The 12,333-nt window shown below is 40.5% G+C and overlaps 1 protein-coding gene across 1 annotated transcript; it reads left to right on the top strand.

The window, feature by feature from the left end:
- Window positions 1-11,056: 11,056 nt before the first annotated feature.
- On the top strand, window positions 11,057-12,329 carry LOC109705037 (transcription factor bHLH35-like; the record flags this gene model as incomplete). The annotated part of the gene is made up of 4 exons (XM_020225800.1): window positions 11,057-11,250; window positions 11,428-11,635; window positions 11,755-11,967; window positions 12,192-12,329. Coding segments are annotated over exons 1-4 (717 nt in total), but the record flags the coding sequence as incomplete, so codon positions are not given.
- Window positions 12,330-12,333: the final 4 nt, after the last annotated feature.

A 12,333-nucleotide genomic window follows, 5' to 3' on the forward strand; every position in this document is an offset into this window, starting at 1 on the left:
GACGAAGACTCATTCGGAAAGATCGACACCTAAGGTATGAAGAAAAGATCATTTGTGGTGAAGATATATAATTAGAATAAGTTCAGAAGGCTTAGATTGTTTTTAAACAACTTTTCTGAACTTTCATGTGTTCTGGGACCGGTCTCTGAGATGGAGAGACCGGTTCCCCCAAGGTCCTCACTGCGTGAATCATGATGCAACCGGTCCCCTGTGTTGAGAGACCGGTTCCCGAACCTTGGTGGTTCTGTCGCGCAGCGAGGGACCGGTCTCAAGTTTGAGAGACCGGTTCCCGAATGTTGGGTTTTTTGGTCACGCAGAGAGGGACCGGTTCCTCACTTGAGAGACCGGTCTCCACAACACGTCTCCATCGAGAGACCGTCCTGAGGACGACACAGTTTTTGAAAACAGACTTTTTGCAATCCTATCTAGCTTCTAAGTCTTCAAACATATAAAAATAAGGCTATGTGGTCATCTAAAATTAAGCTTTGAATAATTTACCAATTCCTAAACACCCTAGAAAAGCTATTTTCTCCCCGTTTCAATGCTCGATTACATGATGATCTAGTAATCAACATCGCTTGATTCTCGCTTACTGATACTTCTACGAGAATCAAGAGATGATTGATTAAGGTGAATCCACAATAGCTTAGGTTTTCAAATGTTAAATCACCATAAATCTTCAATTCTAGCAAGCTCCGAAGGAGGTTCGGCGCGTGGATCTCGCGTGATACCGAGATTCGGTGGACGCTTCGAGGAGATATTGAGCGTAACGCTGCGAGGTAGTTGAGCAAGTCGACTTGTGGATTCCTATCATCGAGACGGCGGGCATAAATCATCGTCAACGAAAATCGTAAATGAAGTCGGGTTTTTGTCGAAATCACTATGTACTCAAGTTTTCTTAGTGACTTTTCTTTGGCGTGATCGTCCTGGGTTTTATCACTCCGAAAGTAGTTCCGCACGTTAAATTCTCAGTTGGGGCCGTTTTTAATTTCCGCTATTGTTATTGTTTGGCATCGAGATTTTTCGATTTTTGCCGATTTAACCATTACCTCCCCCTTCTTAGATGTTACGTTACCTTTTAGATTCCTCGGGATCTCATAACTTATAAAAGAAAAGGGTAACTACAATAATAAAGCCAATAATGACTGCGAAAAATAAATAATAAGCATAATAAAATGCTAAATTAACTAAATCAAATATACACGATGTCAATGTGATGTACATCACGATATCATAATATAGTCCAACTGCAATAGTATAAATGCATAACCTTATGCAATACAGATAGCATATCCCCTAGTCATAGCAACCAAGTATGCTTAATGCAAGAAAAGACCCATGCAATATACTACATGTCTCAACACTATGCTAAAAGCAATAAATGTAATTCAACTAAACTAAACATATCTATAATGATATCCATTCCCGATTCAATATCATTAAATCAATACTGTTAGGATCTACATATGTAATCCAGCTTAGTGGCCGGCCTAAGTGTCGTCGGTACCCCAACATTCCCACTCTAGAATGAAGTCCTATCCCTTCCTACACCGTAATGCTTTCGATACCGCACGGCGAACATAGGTCGTGCGCAAGCTAACTCCGGAGTGCCGCTGTAGGGAGCGACCGCTCACAAGCATGTGCGAATGAAGCACAAATTGGCAAACAAGCATAGTCCCAATCTCAAGTATCCAATCCTCACATGTCTCTAACAAGTAATCACTAAGCACTCGAAATGCTAGTTAATTCAGCAATGTGAAGTTTCAATATTTGCATACGCCTATCGCTCCTTGATGACACTTAAGGCAATTTGATGTCAACATTATTCCACAATCCCTCAATGGCACTATCCACTAAGAATTCTCACAAAACATGTCCCGACTCAAGTGCCGGCTGATAGCCTTGGCTCTCCCTAGTTCACATGCCCTTCTAAAGCAATCTTGTCATGCTTTCATGTCCCAAGTAAACTCAAGTTTAAATGCATGAATCCGAACTCATTTACACTATAGAAGCATGAAACCAAGTCTCATAAAGAATGCTAAATGCAATCATAGATCTCCCAAGCAACTCTCTACTATATAGAGGTCTAAAATTTCATCATACATAACATATGCATTTTAAGCATTCTAAAAATCATAATAAATACATTTAGTATGAACATGCATGCTTTTTCAATTTACGGAACATATATAACCATATATGAGAATTTCTCATATGTAGGCTAGGTCAAACCCACCGAACCGTCGCGTAGTGCCTCGTTTCGCCGAACGAAGTTGTCCCCGAGTCTCAAAATACCCTAAAAGTATTGAGCGACAAGATACACGGGCATTACGATCAACATATAATATCAAACATTAACCTAGGAGCAAAAAGGACCAAAACTCACCTCAAGAGTAAAAATCCTCTCTTAAGCTCCAAAGGAGGGCTAGAACCCTTCCAATCTATCCTAGAGGAAGGTTCTAATCCAATCAATCAAGCTCTAAAAGCCCTAAAATCAAAATGCCCAAAATAAGCCCTAAATCTCCAATCTAGGGTTTCATCTTGAATCCATCAATAAAATCCATATTTAGAGGGAGAGAACAAGTAGATTACCTCTTAGAAGCTTCAATCCAAGCTCTAAACTTTCCAAGTCCAAGGATTTCCCCTCAACAAAGCTCCAAAACCAAGCTCCAAGCTTCATCCATGGAGGGAAATGCACCAAGAGGGAAAAAGAGAGATTAAACCTTTAATCCCAAGCCAAAAATGAGATCAAAATCAAAGAGAAGCATGGAGGAGCTCCCTTTACCTTCTCCCTGCAGTGGCAAGCTCAAAGAGCAGCCCTAGGGTCGTGGGTGGTAATATAGAAGTGTTACAAAAGCAAAAACACCCCTGCAGTTTCGAACTGTGCGAAATCTGCCACCTTGTACCGGTACACGGGCCCTTGTACCGGTACAAGGTCCACGAAATTCAAACCCGAGGCTCGGGTTGCTGGGCTCTGCGGCTCTATACCGGTACAAGCTCCGATGGCTGTACCGGTACAACCATCAACCTTGTACCGGTACAAGCACAGCCTTGTACCGGTACAAGCCCGCCAGAACTCAATCCGAGAGTCAGCCAAATCCCATTTTTTCGGGTTTTGGTGCAAGGCTTTGTACCACAATTCTCGGGACACGTGCCATAGGTCGGAACACAGTCAACGATCCACTAGAAAATCTTGAAAAGCTCAGAACACGGCCAATCACTCGAACCTCGCAATTTGCAAAGGTCCAGTGTGTTACAGGAACGATATGTCAACTTCAACGAGCTCATTAAGGAGGTTCCAGACTTTGGGCATTTACTTCATAGAGCTCCGGTTTAGCCCGTTGGGAGGGTTCCAGCACGTGCTCCTTTTTGTGTAGAACCTATTCGGGAGTTCTACATGTGCGGGAAAGTACTAGTAGAGGATGAGGAGACTAGTACTTATCTGTTCGAGACATATGTGCGAAAGAAGAGGATACTTGTTACCCCGCATACTATTAGAGAGCTTTTGGGGTTACATGTTAACACATCCGGTCTCCACTACACCTCAGGCATTTATCAACAGTCATCATATTGGGACACAGTCATCAGTGCTATTTGCAAGGACGGAATAAGGACCAACCGTGTCTATGTGGAATCAAAGGACTTAAGGCCTGAGTATCACATTTTGTTCTTGATTATCTGCTACAATGTGCTGCCTACTATTGGAACGAAGAGGATTCACTGGTATGGGCTTGTACTTCTCTATTTACTTGGCCACCCACAGCTTGCAGATGGATTGAATATCAACATTCCGTTCCTAATGTGGCAGAGGATGGTGCACGTGATACAGTCTTCAGGGCAGCGTGAGCTACTACCATTTTCGATTTTGATCACATGGATTCTACAAGATAATGAAGTAAACGTCACTTGTCAAAAATATGACTCTGGCCTAGGACCGATTGATGGAGTGACTTTGGCCAAGTCAATTAGTACTTTGAAGACCTTCCAATAGACAAAGTGATCTTCTAGAGCAGCTTCAAGTTCAGCTCCTCGGCCTGCAGAGCGTGAAGGATCATCGAGCTCAGGGGGAGTGATTACTGTAGAATCACTTCATCATGAGGTGCATTCTTTAAAGAAGAAAGTTGAACAACGATTTAAGAGGTTGGAAGAAGGAATGAAGAGGATTATCGAGCTAGTGCGCCTGGCGTTGGAGGAGATGGAGATGATGATGATGATGATGATAAGAACACCGAGTAATTTCATCTCCCAGCTTTAGTTTATCTATGTTTTATCTTTACTTGTCTTTGCATTTTCTTTAGGTTTGTACCTATGGCATGACTACTTTTATATTTTCTAGTATGTTTTCTCTCTATATGCTCTGTTTTGACAATTTTTGACAAAAAGGGGGAGAACATAGGTGGATAGGTATTGATCAAAAGAGGGGGAGAAAATTGAAGGACATAGGGGGAGAAGAGAAGAACTTCGAGAAATTTTTACGATGAAGATGGATATGTAAGAATAACCAATGTTTTTAATTTCTACATCATTTTGGATAATTTGTTTTGCAGGAAAATAAGACTTCAAGACTCCTAGTTGCGTCTAAGTCATAGAGTCTGTTTTAGGAGTTTTGATGTAATTTTGAATCTTATATGTATTTTGGATTACACGCGAGAAGTTTGATGTTTTGGTGATGACATTGAACTTCGTTATTCATTTTTGATGTAATTTTGAGTTTTGTCACGAAATTGCCAAAGGGGGAGATTATTAAATATTTTGTGTTGGCAAGTTTCGTGATTTGAGTTGGAGTCTTGAAGGGTTCGGTACGTGATTGAAGAAGATTGAAGAATCCAAGACTTCGAGAACTCAGAAACATCTCACGGCATGAATCACAATGCTAAAGTAAGGTTTTAATTCATGTTATGGTGATTCATACTTAGTTATAGACATTAGAATCATGTAAACCAAAGTTTAAAGGATTAGAAGTGATTCGTGTGAAGCAATGCTGAAAATTGCATTGAGTACCGGTATTGCATTGGACCGGTACCGGTATTGCGGTACTCAATCGACTACGTACCAGTACTGCATCGACTTGGTACCGGTACTCNCGGTACTGCGGCTGGTTCCGGTACTGCATCGGCCTAGTACCGGTACGCAGCCTGAGGAATTTCTATTCCGTCATTGAGTACTGGTACCAACCTAATGCAGTACTGGTACGCAGTGTAAAATATCTTATATTGATTCTAATCTGACTCTAATTGATTCTAAAATCTATAAATAAGCTATTGGGATTCTCTAATTGAAAGAAGATCACGAGAATACATGTTTGAGAAACCCTAGAGGCTAGATTTTCATTCTAAACCTATTTTCTACAAATTAGCCTCTTTTAGATCAATTCGAGATATTGTAATTTGATATCTATATGTCGAATTGATCTACGCTTTGCTTAGAGATTCTTCTCTGGTTCTTCATCGATACTCTAAGCGAAGGATCACCATTAGCATGATATTCTTCATGTGCGGCGTCATGGATTCGGCGTGATCAAAGGCGGCTCGAGGATTCGGATCGTGAGCTCGTGGATTCGAATGGCTTCCGTGGAGTCGGACGTGTGCGAGGCATTCGTGGATTCGAACATGAGGGCGTAGACGACCCGGAGGTCTTTGATAGTATTTCTAGATAAAAGATCCTAGGGTTTCCGTAACCAACATTTTTTACTTATTATATATTTTTTACTTTTGTATTAGGTGAGAATTTTCGTCTCTTTAGAAAAAAAAATATATGCAATTATGATTTATCAGTTGCACTTTTTAAGAAAGATAATATTCATTTAATGTTAGATAATTCTATTGAAATTTTAAATTTAAAAATTATGCCGACTATTTTCAAATTATGCATCATACATTAAAATTGTGTAACATACTTTCTAAATAGTGCAACATTTTGATCTTTTTTAAATAAAAATTTCAAGCACTAAAAACATATTCTATTTGTGCTAGATTTTTTGTATAAATTTGTACTAGTGTTGTACAATTTATCTTTGTGGTGCACTATTTGAAAGGTGTTTGTACTATTTTATTTTTACGTATTATGTTTTACTTTTCTATTTTTGTATTAGATGAGACTACGGCTTTCGAATAAAATGTACATGCAATTATAGTTGTCAGTTATACTTTTAAGAATTTAAAAGGAGAGAGAGAGAGAGAGAATAGAGATATTTAGATCACTCTTTAAAGAATACTATCCAAATCTGCAAATTTTAAAAATATAGCCTTATTTTATAAAATGCAAGATTAAGAAACATTAAGAAACGTTACATAGAAATATAATAAGAATAGAAAATATTAGTTATCAAAATAATAAGAATAGTAAGAAAAATATTAGTTATCAAATAAAAATATAATAGAATTATAATCTATTTTAGATTGTAGACACAGTAGTGAGTTATAATTATTATATAAAGTAACTGTGAAAGAGAGGTTTTTTTGGCCAATTTGCATAAAAAAACCACTAATTTTGAGATTTTGCAAAAGTAGGGTACCTTTTTGGATTTTGCAGATTCCGACCAAACTTTCAAAAATGCGCCAAAATACCCTTATTCCCTTTTCTTTCTCTTTTTTCTTTCTCTCGTTCTTTTTTTTCTCTCTCTCTGACCCTCCTCCACCACCTTCGTGGCCCTCCACGAAGGTAATGAGGGCAGCACTACATACTCTTCCTATGCCTTCGTCGGCATATAACTGACGCCGGCATCGGAGAAAGAGGAGTCGGAGTGAACGTAGGAGAGAGTGAAGCGGACGGGGGTGATGGGATAATGGCCAAGATAGTGCTCGATGTCACCTTTGATGGTGAGGATAAAGACGCACTTGCGGTTCTCTAAGGAACGCTTCCGGCGAGGGCAGTGGCTATGGTAGAGGGCGAGGGAGAGATCGTGATAGCAAAAAAAAAACAGATGGTGAAAAAAAAAGAAAATTAAAGAATGAAAAAATAAAGAAAAATATTTTTTTTTATAAACAAGGCAAAAAATTAAAGAAAAACGAAGAAGATAATGAAGTTGCAATGTTAAGATAAAATTATACTATTTTAGAAGAATGTTGCACTGTTTTAAACGAAAATTACACATTCGAGATAACAATTACCCTCTTTAAGANAAAATATTTTTTTTATAAACGAGGCAAAAAATTAAAGAAAAACGAAGAAGATGATGAAGTTGCAATATTAAGATAAAATTATACTATTTTAGAAGAATGTTGCACTGTTTTAAACGAAAATTACACCTTCGAGATAACAATTACCCTCTTTAAGACGAAAGTTGTATTTTTTGAAAGAAAGTTGTACTCTTTGGGCAAAAATTACACCATTTCTCCTCCCCCTCCTGCTCCTCCTCCTCCTCCTTTCCCTCCACTTCCTCGTGTTTCTTCTGCGCCTATCTCCTCTTCACCCTCCGCCTCCCCTCCAGCAGATTCGCCACGCACCAAATCTACTTATGAGAACCTGTCGTCTTCATCGCCACCGACGACGACAAAAAGAAAGCGCTTCTTTGCGCTGAGAAGCTCGCTAGTGAAGGAATAGGCACGCGGCCCACGACACCCACCCGAGGACGACAACGCACACGGTGGGGACAAAGGAGAGTGCAACAACCCTGGAGAAGAGGGTGGGCAAGGAGAGTAGGGGGTCCAAACCCTAAACCCCACCTTCCTCCCCCGCCCTCTTTTTCGGCGTTGTTGCTGTAACACACTGAAGTTTAGCAAATTGCAAAGTTCGAGTGTTTGATCTGTGTTCTGAGTTTTTTCAGGTATTCTGGAGGGTCGTAGACAGTGTTTCGACCTATGACTCGCATCCCGAGAATCGAGGTTTATAACTTAGCGCCAAAATCTCAAAAGTGCAGATTTTGGATTGCTCTCTGGTTTGACTCAGCATGGCAGAGTACCGATATTGCATCGGCAGAGTACCGGTACTGGAGCTGGTACCAGTACTGTTCTGCAATGTCACCGATACCCTGTGCATTTCTCACAAACCCGATGACACTTGCCCGTGTCACCGGTACGCAGTGCAGACTGCAGCTTGGCAGTTTTGAGGGATCTCTTTGTAATTGTTGCAACACTATATATTCCCCTACACCCTCTGGCTGGGGCTTTTGTACTGCAATAGAGAAGGAGGAGAGGTAGGGTTCCCCTCCATTTTTCTTTGATTTCCTTCTCTTTTTGCTTGGGATTTTAGAGATTAATCTCTCCCTTTTGCTCTATTTTGCATCTTGGTGACCACTCCACCATTGGAAAAGCTTTGAAGCTTGGTTTGAAGCTTGTTGGAGGAGAGATCTTCAACCCTAGCTCATTTTCTAGCTTGATTTGGAGTTTTGGAGAGGTTAGTGACCTTAATCCCTCATTTGATCCATGTTTTAGTAGATTTTATGAGATGAAAATCTAGAATGTGAAATCTAGGATTTTATTGGGGGGTTTTTGATTTGTGGCTTTTGGGGCTTAATTGATAGGTGTAGAACCTTCATCTAGGTTGGTTTTGGGGTATTCGTTCGTTTCATCTAACCCTCTTAGAATTTTTTTTAGAGAGCTAGAAGACTTGTGGGTACCTTTGTTCGCGCAAACGAAAGGGATTTAAGGAGCTCTTGGTGGGTTTGACCTCACCGAAATGGGTGAACTCCCCCTATGTTATAATTTTTATTATAAAATAGAAATTCATACATATTCATGCTAGATAGAGCATATGTGAATTATAGAATGCTTAAAATACGTGTGTTATGTATAATGAGATTTTACCTCCATGTAGTAGAGAGATAGGTACATAGTACTTATGCAAGGGAATAGCATTCTTATATGTGGCTTGGATTTGTGTTTCATGCAGTAAAGATGACAAGTCCAACATAGGAGAAATTATAATGTCATAAAGAGGCATTAGACTTGGAACATGCTTGACATAGTAAACCCTAATGTCATAAAGTGGCATTAGATGTAGTAAACTGTTGAGTCTTTACATTGTGACATAGAACTAAACCTTTTGGGTTGCTAGTGATTATTGCCATGTTAGAGACATGATGACCAGGTTCTTGAGACGATTACTATGCTTGCTTGCCATTTGTGCTCATTCGCACATGCTTGTGAGGGTCGCTCCCCACAAGCCGGCACTCCGGAGTTGGCCTACGCGATATAAGCTCGCTCGTGCGGTATTGGGTAGCCTACTGGGCCGGGTGGGATAGACTCATTCCTAGAGTGGGAATGTTGGAGCTATCAGGGGCAATTAGGCGGCACAAGCCGGACTACCTTTGTATAGGTCCTTAATTAGAAATGAAAATTGACATTTAAACATACAAGAGACAATTACTACTCGATAGTAGGTAATGGTTGGATATGATAGTATACTTGATAGTCTTGCTTGCGTATAGTAGTATACTTGTTAAACATGTCTAGTGCATACTAGTATACTCATATGATATACTCATTTATGTTAGACTAGCTATTTTATTTGTGAAACTTCATGCTAAGTAGAGGCATAGTAGCTAGCAAGTTTATTTCATGTTTATTATACATGCTGTTTCTTTCAATTAAAATTAGACCATCCTACCTTCATTCTTTTTAGCCTAGTGGTGTATTTCGCTAAGGTTAGCGCTTCCGCTTCATCGACAGCAGTGACAGTGGGGACGATAGGTTCCCATAAGTGGGTTTAGTGGGTAGCGGATCTGCTGCAGTGGAGATGGAGGGCCAAGAGGAGATCGACGCAGACAAACCATGAGGAAGTGGATGGAAGGAAGAGGAGAAATAGTGTGACTTTCACCAAAAAATGTAACTTTCGTCCAAAATATACAACTTTTGTTCAAAGAATGCAACTTTCATCTCGAACTGTATAATTTTATCTCAAAAAATGTAACTTTCGTGGAAAATAGTGTAACATTTTTCTGAAACAGTATAACTTCATCTTAATAGTGTAACTTCATCTTCTTCGTTTATCTTTAGTTCTTTGTCTTTTTTGTAGAGAAAATATTTTTTAAATTTTATAAAATTTTCATTCTTCTTATTTTTTTTCTATTAGCTGCATCATTTTATGTTATCGCGATATCTCCCTCGCCCTCTACCACGGCCACCCTCTCGTCGAAAGTGCTCCTCAGAGAAGTGCAGGCGTATCTTCGTCCTCGCCCTCATAGGCGACAGCGAGCACTACCTCGGCCGCGACCTCATCGCCTCCGTCCGCTCTACTCTCACTCGTCCTTGCTCCGAGTCTTCCTCCTTCGGTGCCGGTTTCAGTGTCTGCACCAACGAAGGCGGTGGAAGAGGACGTGGCACTGTCTTTGTTACCGTTGCGGGGGGCTACGAAGGCGATGGAGAAGGGTCGGATAGTAGAAAAAGAAGAACGCGAGAAAAAAGAAATAGAGAAAAAAGTGAATAAGAATATTTTTCTCAGTTTTCTAAAAATTTAACTCTGTAAGATATAAAAAGACAACTTACTTTTGCAAAAATCTCAAAATTAGTAAGTTTTTCGGTAAACTACAAATACCACCCCTGTGGTTTCACACTATCTCACTTTAGTATCCCGTAGTTTAAAGTGTATCAAGTTAGTACCCTGTGATTTTATTTTTGTCTTTTTGTCAGCTTCTTTGTTAATATGTTATTAAATTATATACAAAAATATTCAAATGCCCTATTTAGGTTTATCGAATATTCACTTTAATATCCTTTAGTTTTAACTTTGTTATTGATTTAACGAAAAAATTAGTGAAATTGATAATAAAAAGAGAATAATGAAACCACAGGGTACCAAATTGATACAAGTATAGTAAAGTGAGAAAGTACGAAACCACATGGTGGTATTTGAAGTTTTTTCTAAATTTTTTATATAAATTGATTTTTTTTTTTTTTCTTATTATTCACTTGAGAGGGTCTGACAACAAAATTGAAAGTGTGCCAAATCCTCATCCAAATCCTCAGAGCGGGCCCCCGCACCCACAGCACACCCTCTCAATTAATTCAGACGCGCCATTCCCCATCCACTTCTCTCTACCACGTGTTGGAGTCCCACGCGGACTCGCGGACGATAGACCCCCTCGTTCTCCCTCACGTGCTGCTTCCTCGAAGCATGTGCCCCTCTCTCTCTCTCTCTGTTTCTACCAATATAAATGGCCGTGGTCTTCCCTCCGAAAGAGAAGCGGAAGCAGAAGCAGAAGCAGAAGCAGAGGAAGAGAGAAAGTGGGTGCCAAAACATGGAGGAGATGGACCCAGAGTACAACTTCTACTGGGAGACGAAGCGCTTCTTCGAGAACGAAGAGCTCGACAGGTACCGCGCGATAGGAGCGCTTCTTCTCTCTCTCTCTCTCTCTCTCTCTCTCTATCTCCTCTGCCCTTTCTCTTTCAAATAAAAATAAACAAAAATGTGATGATTTCAATCGGAGAATAAGAGGGGTTTGTTTGTTTTTTAATCAATCAATTGCTGTCGAATTGGGTCCGATTGAAGCATGTGGGGATTGGAAGAGGCAATGTCGAGCTACTACGATTCCAGCTCGCCTGAGGGAAGCGGGAGCGGTAATAGCGGCGGCGGAGGCGGCGGCGCCTCCTCCTCTACCGCGGCAGCCCTGAAGAGCATCGAGATGGAGAGGAACCGCCGGAGGAAGCTCAACGAGCGTCTCTACGCCCTCCGCAGTGTCGTCCCTAACATTTCTAAGGTGACTTAATTACCTAACTCATCGATTGCCAATCGAACGAATAAAAAGGAGAAAAAAATAATAACAAAAGTAAGATAAATAAAAAGGACGTCCTTTAATTTGTATATTGATATTGATAGATGGACAAGGCGTCGATAATCAAGGACGCGATCGACTACATTCAAGAACTGCAAGAGCAAGAGCGAAGGTTGCTCGAAGATCTATCGCATCTCCAGGCGACGGCCGACAAGAAAGAATCGGCCGCCGGCGGTGCTGACGACTTTGGCCTTTCGCGAGGGAGGAAGAAGATGAAGAGTACAGCGCCAACCTCGCCGCCCGTCGAAATCGTCGATGTATATATATATAATCCCTCTCTTTTTCAAGCTCTCTTTCCTTTCCTTTCCTTTTATTTTATTTTTCTTTTTTCTCTCTCTCTCCCTCGCGCTCTCTCTCTCTCTCTCTCTCTCTCGTGTGTGTGTAGACTGTAGAGGGGTGAGAGAGGGAAAGTGTTTATTTGTGTTTTTATTTAATTTGGGGGTTTTTTGTTTTGTTTTATTTTGGCTTTTATATATGCAAGCTCGGAGTTGCTGAGGTTGGGGATAAGATAATGGTGGTGAGCATCACATGTCAAAAGAGGAAGGACACCGTGGCGAAAGTGTGCGAGGCTTTGGAGTCCCTCGACCTCAAGATTATTACGGCGAACATCACCTCCGTTTCCG

Source organism: Ananas comosus, unplaced genomic scaffold, assembly GCF_001540865.1.
Source record: "Ananas comosus cultivar F153 unplaced genomic scaffold, ASM154086v1, whole genome shotgun sequence".
NCBI lineage: Eukaryota > Viridiplantae > Streptophyta > Magnoliopsida > Poales > Bromeliaceae > Ananas > Ananas comosus.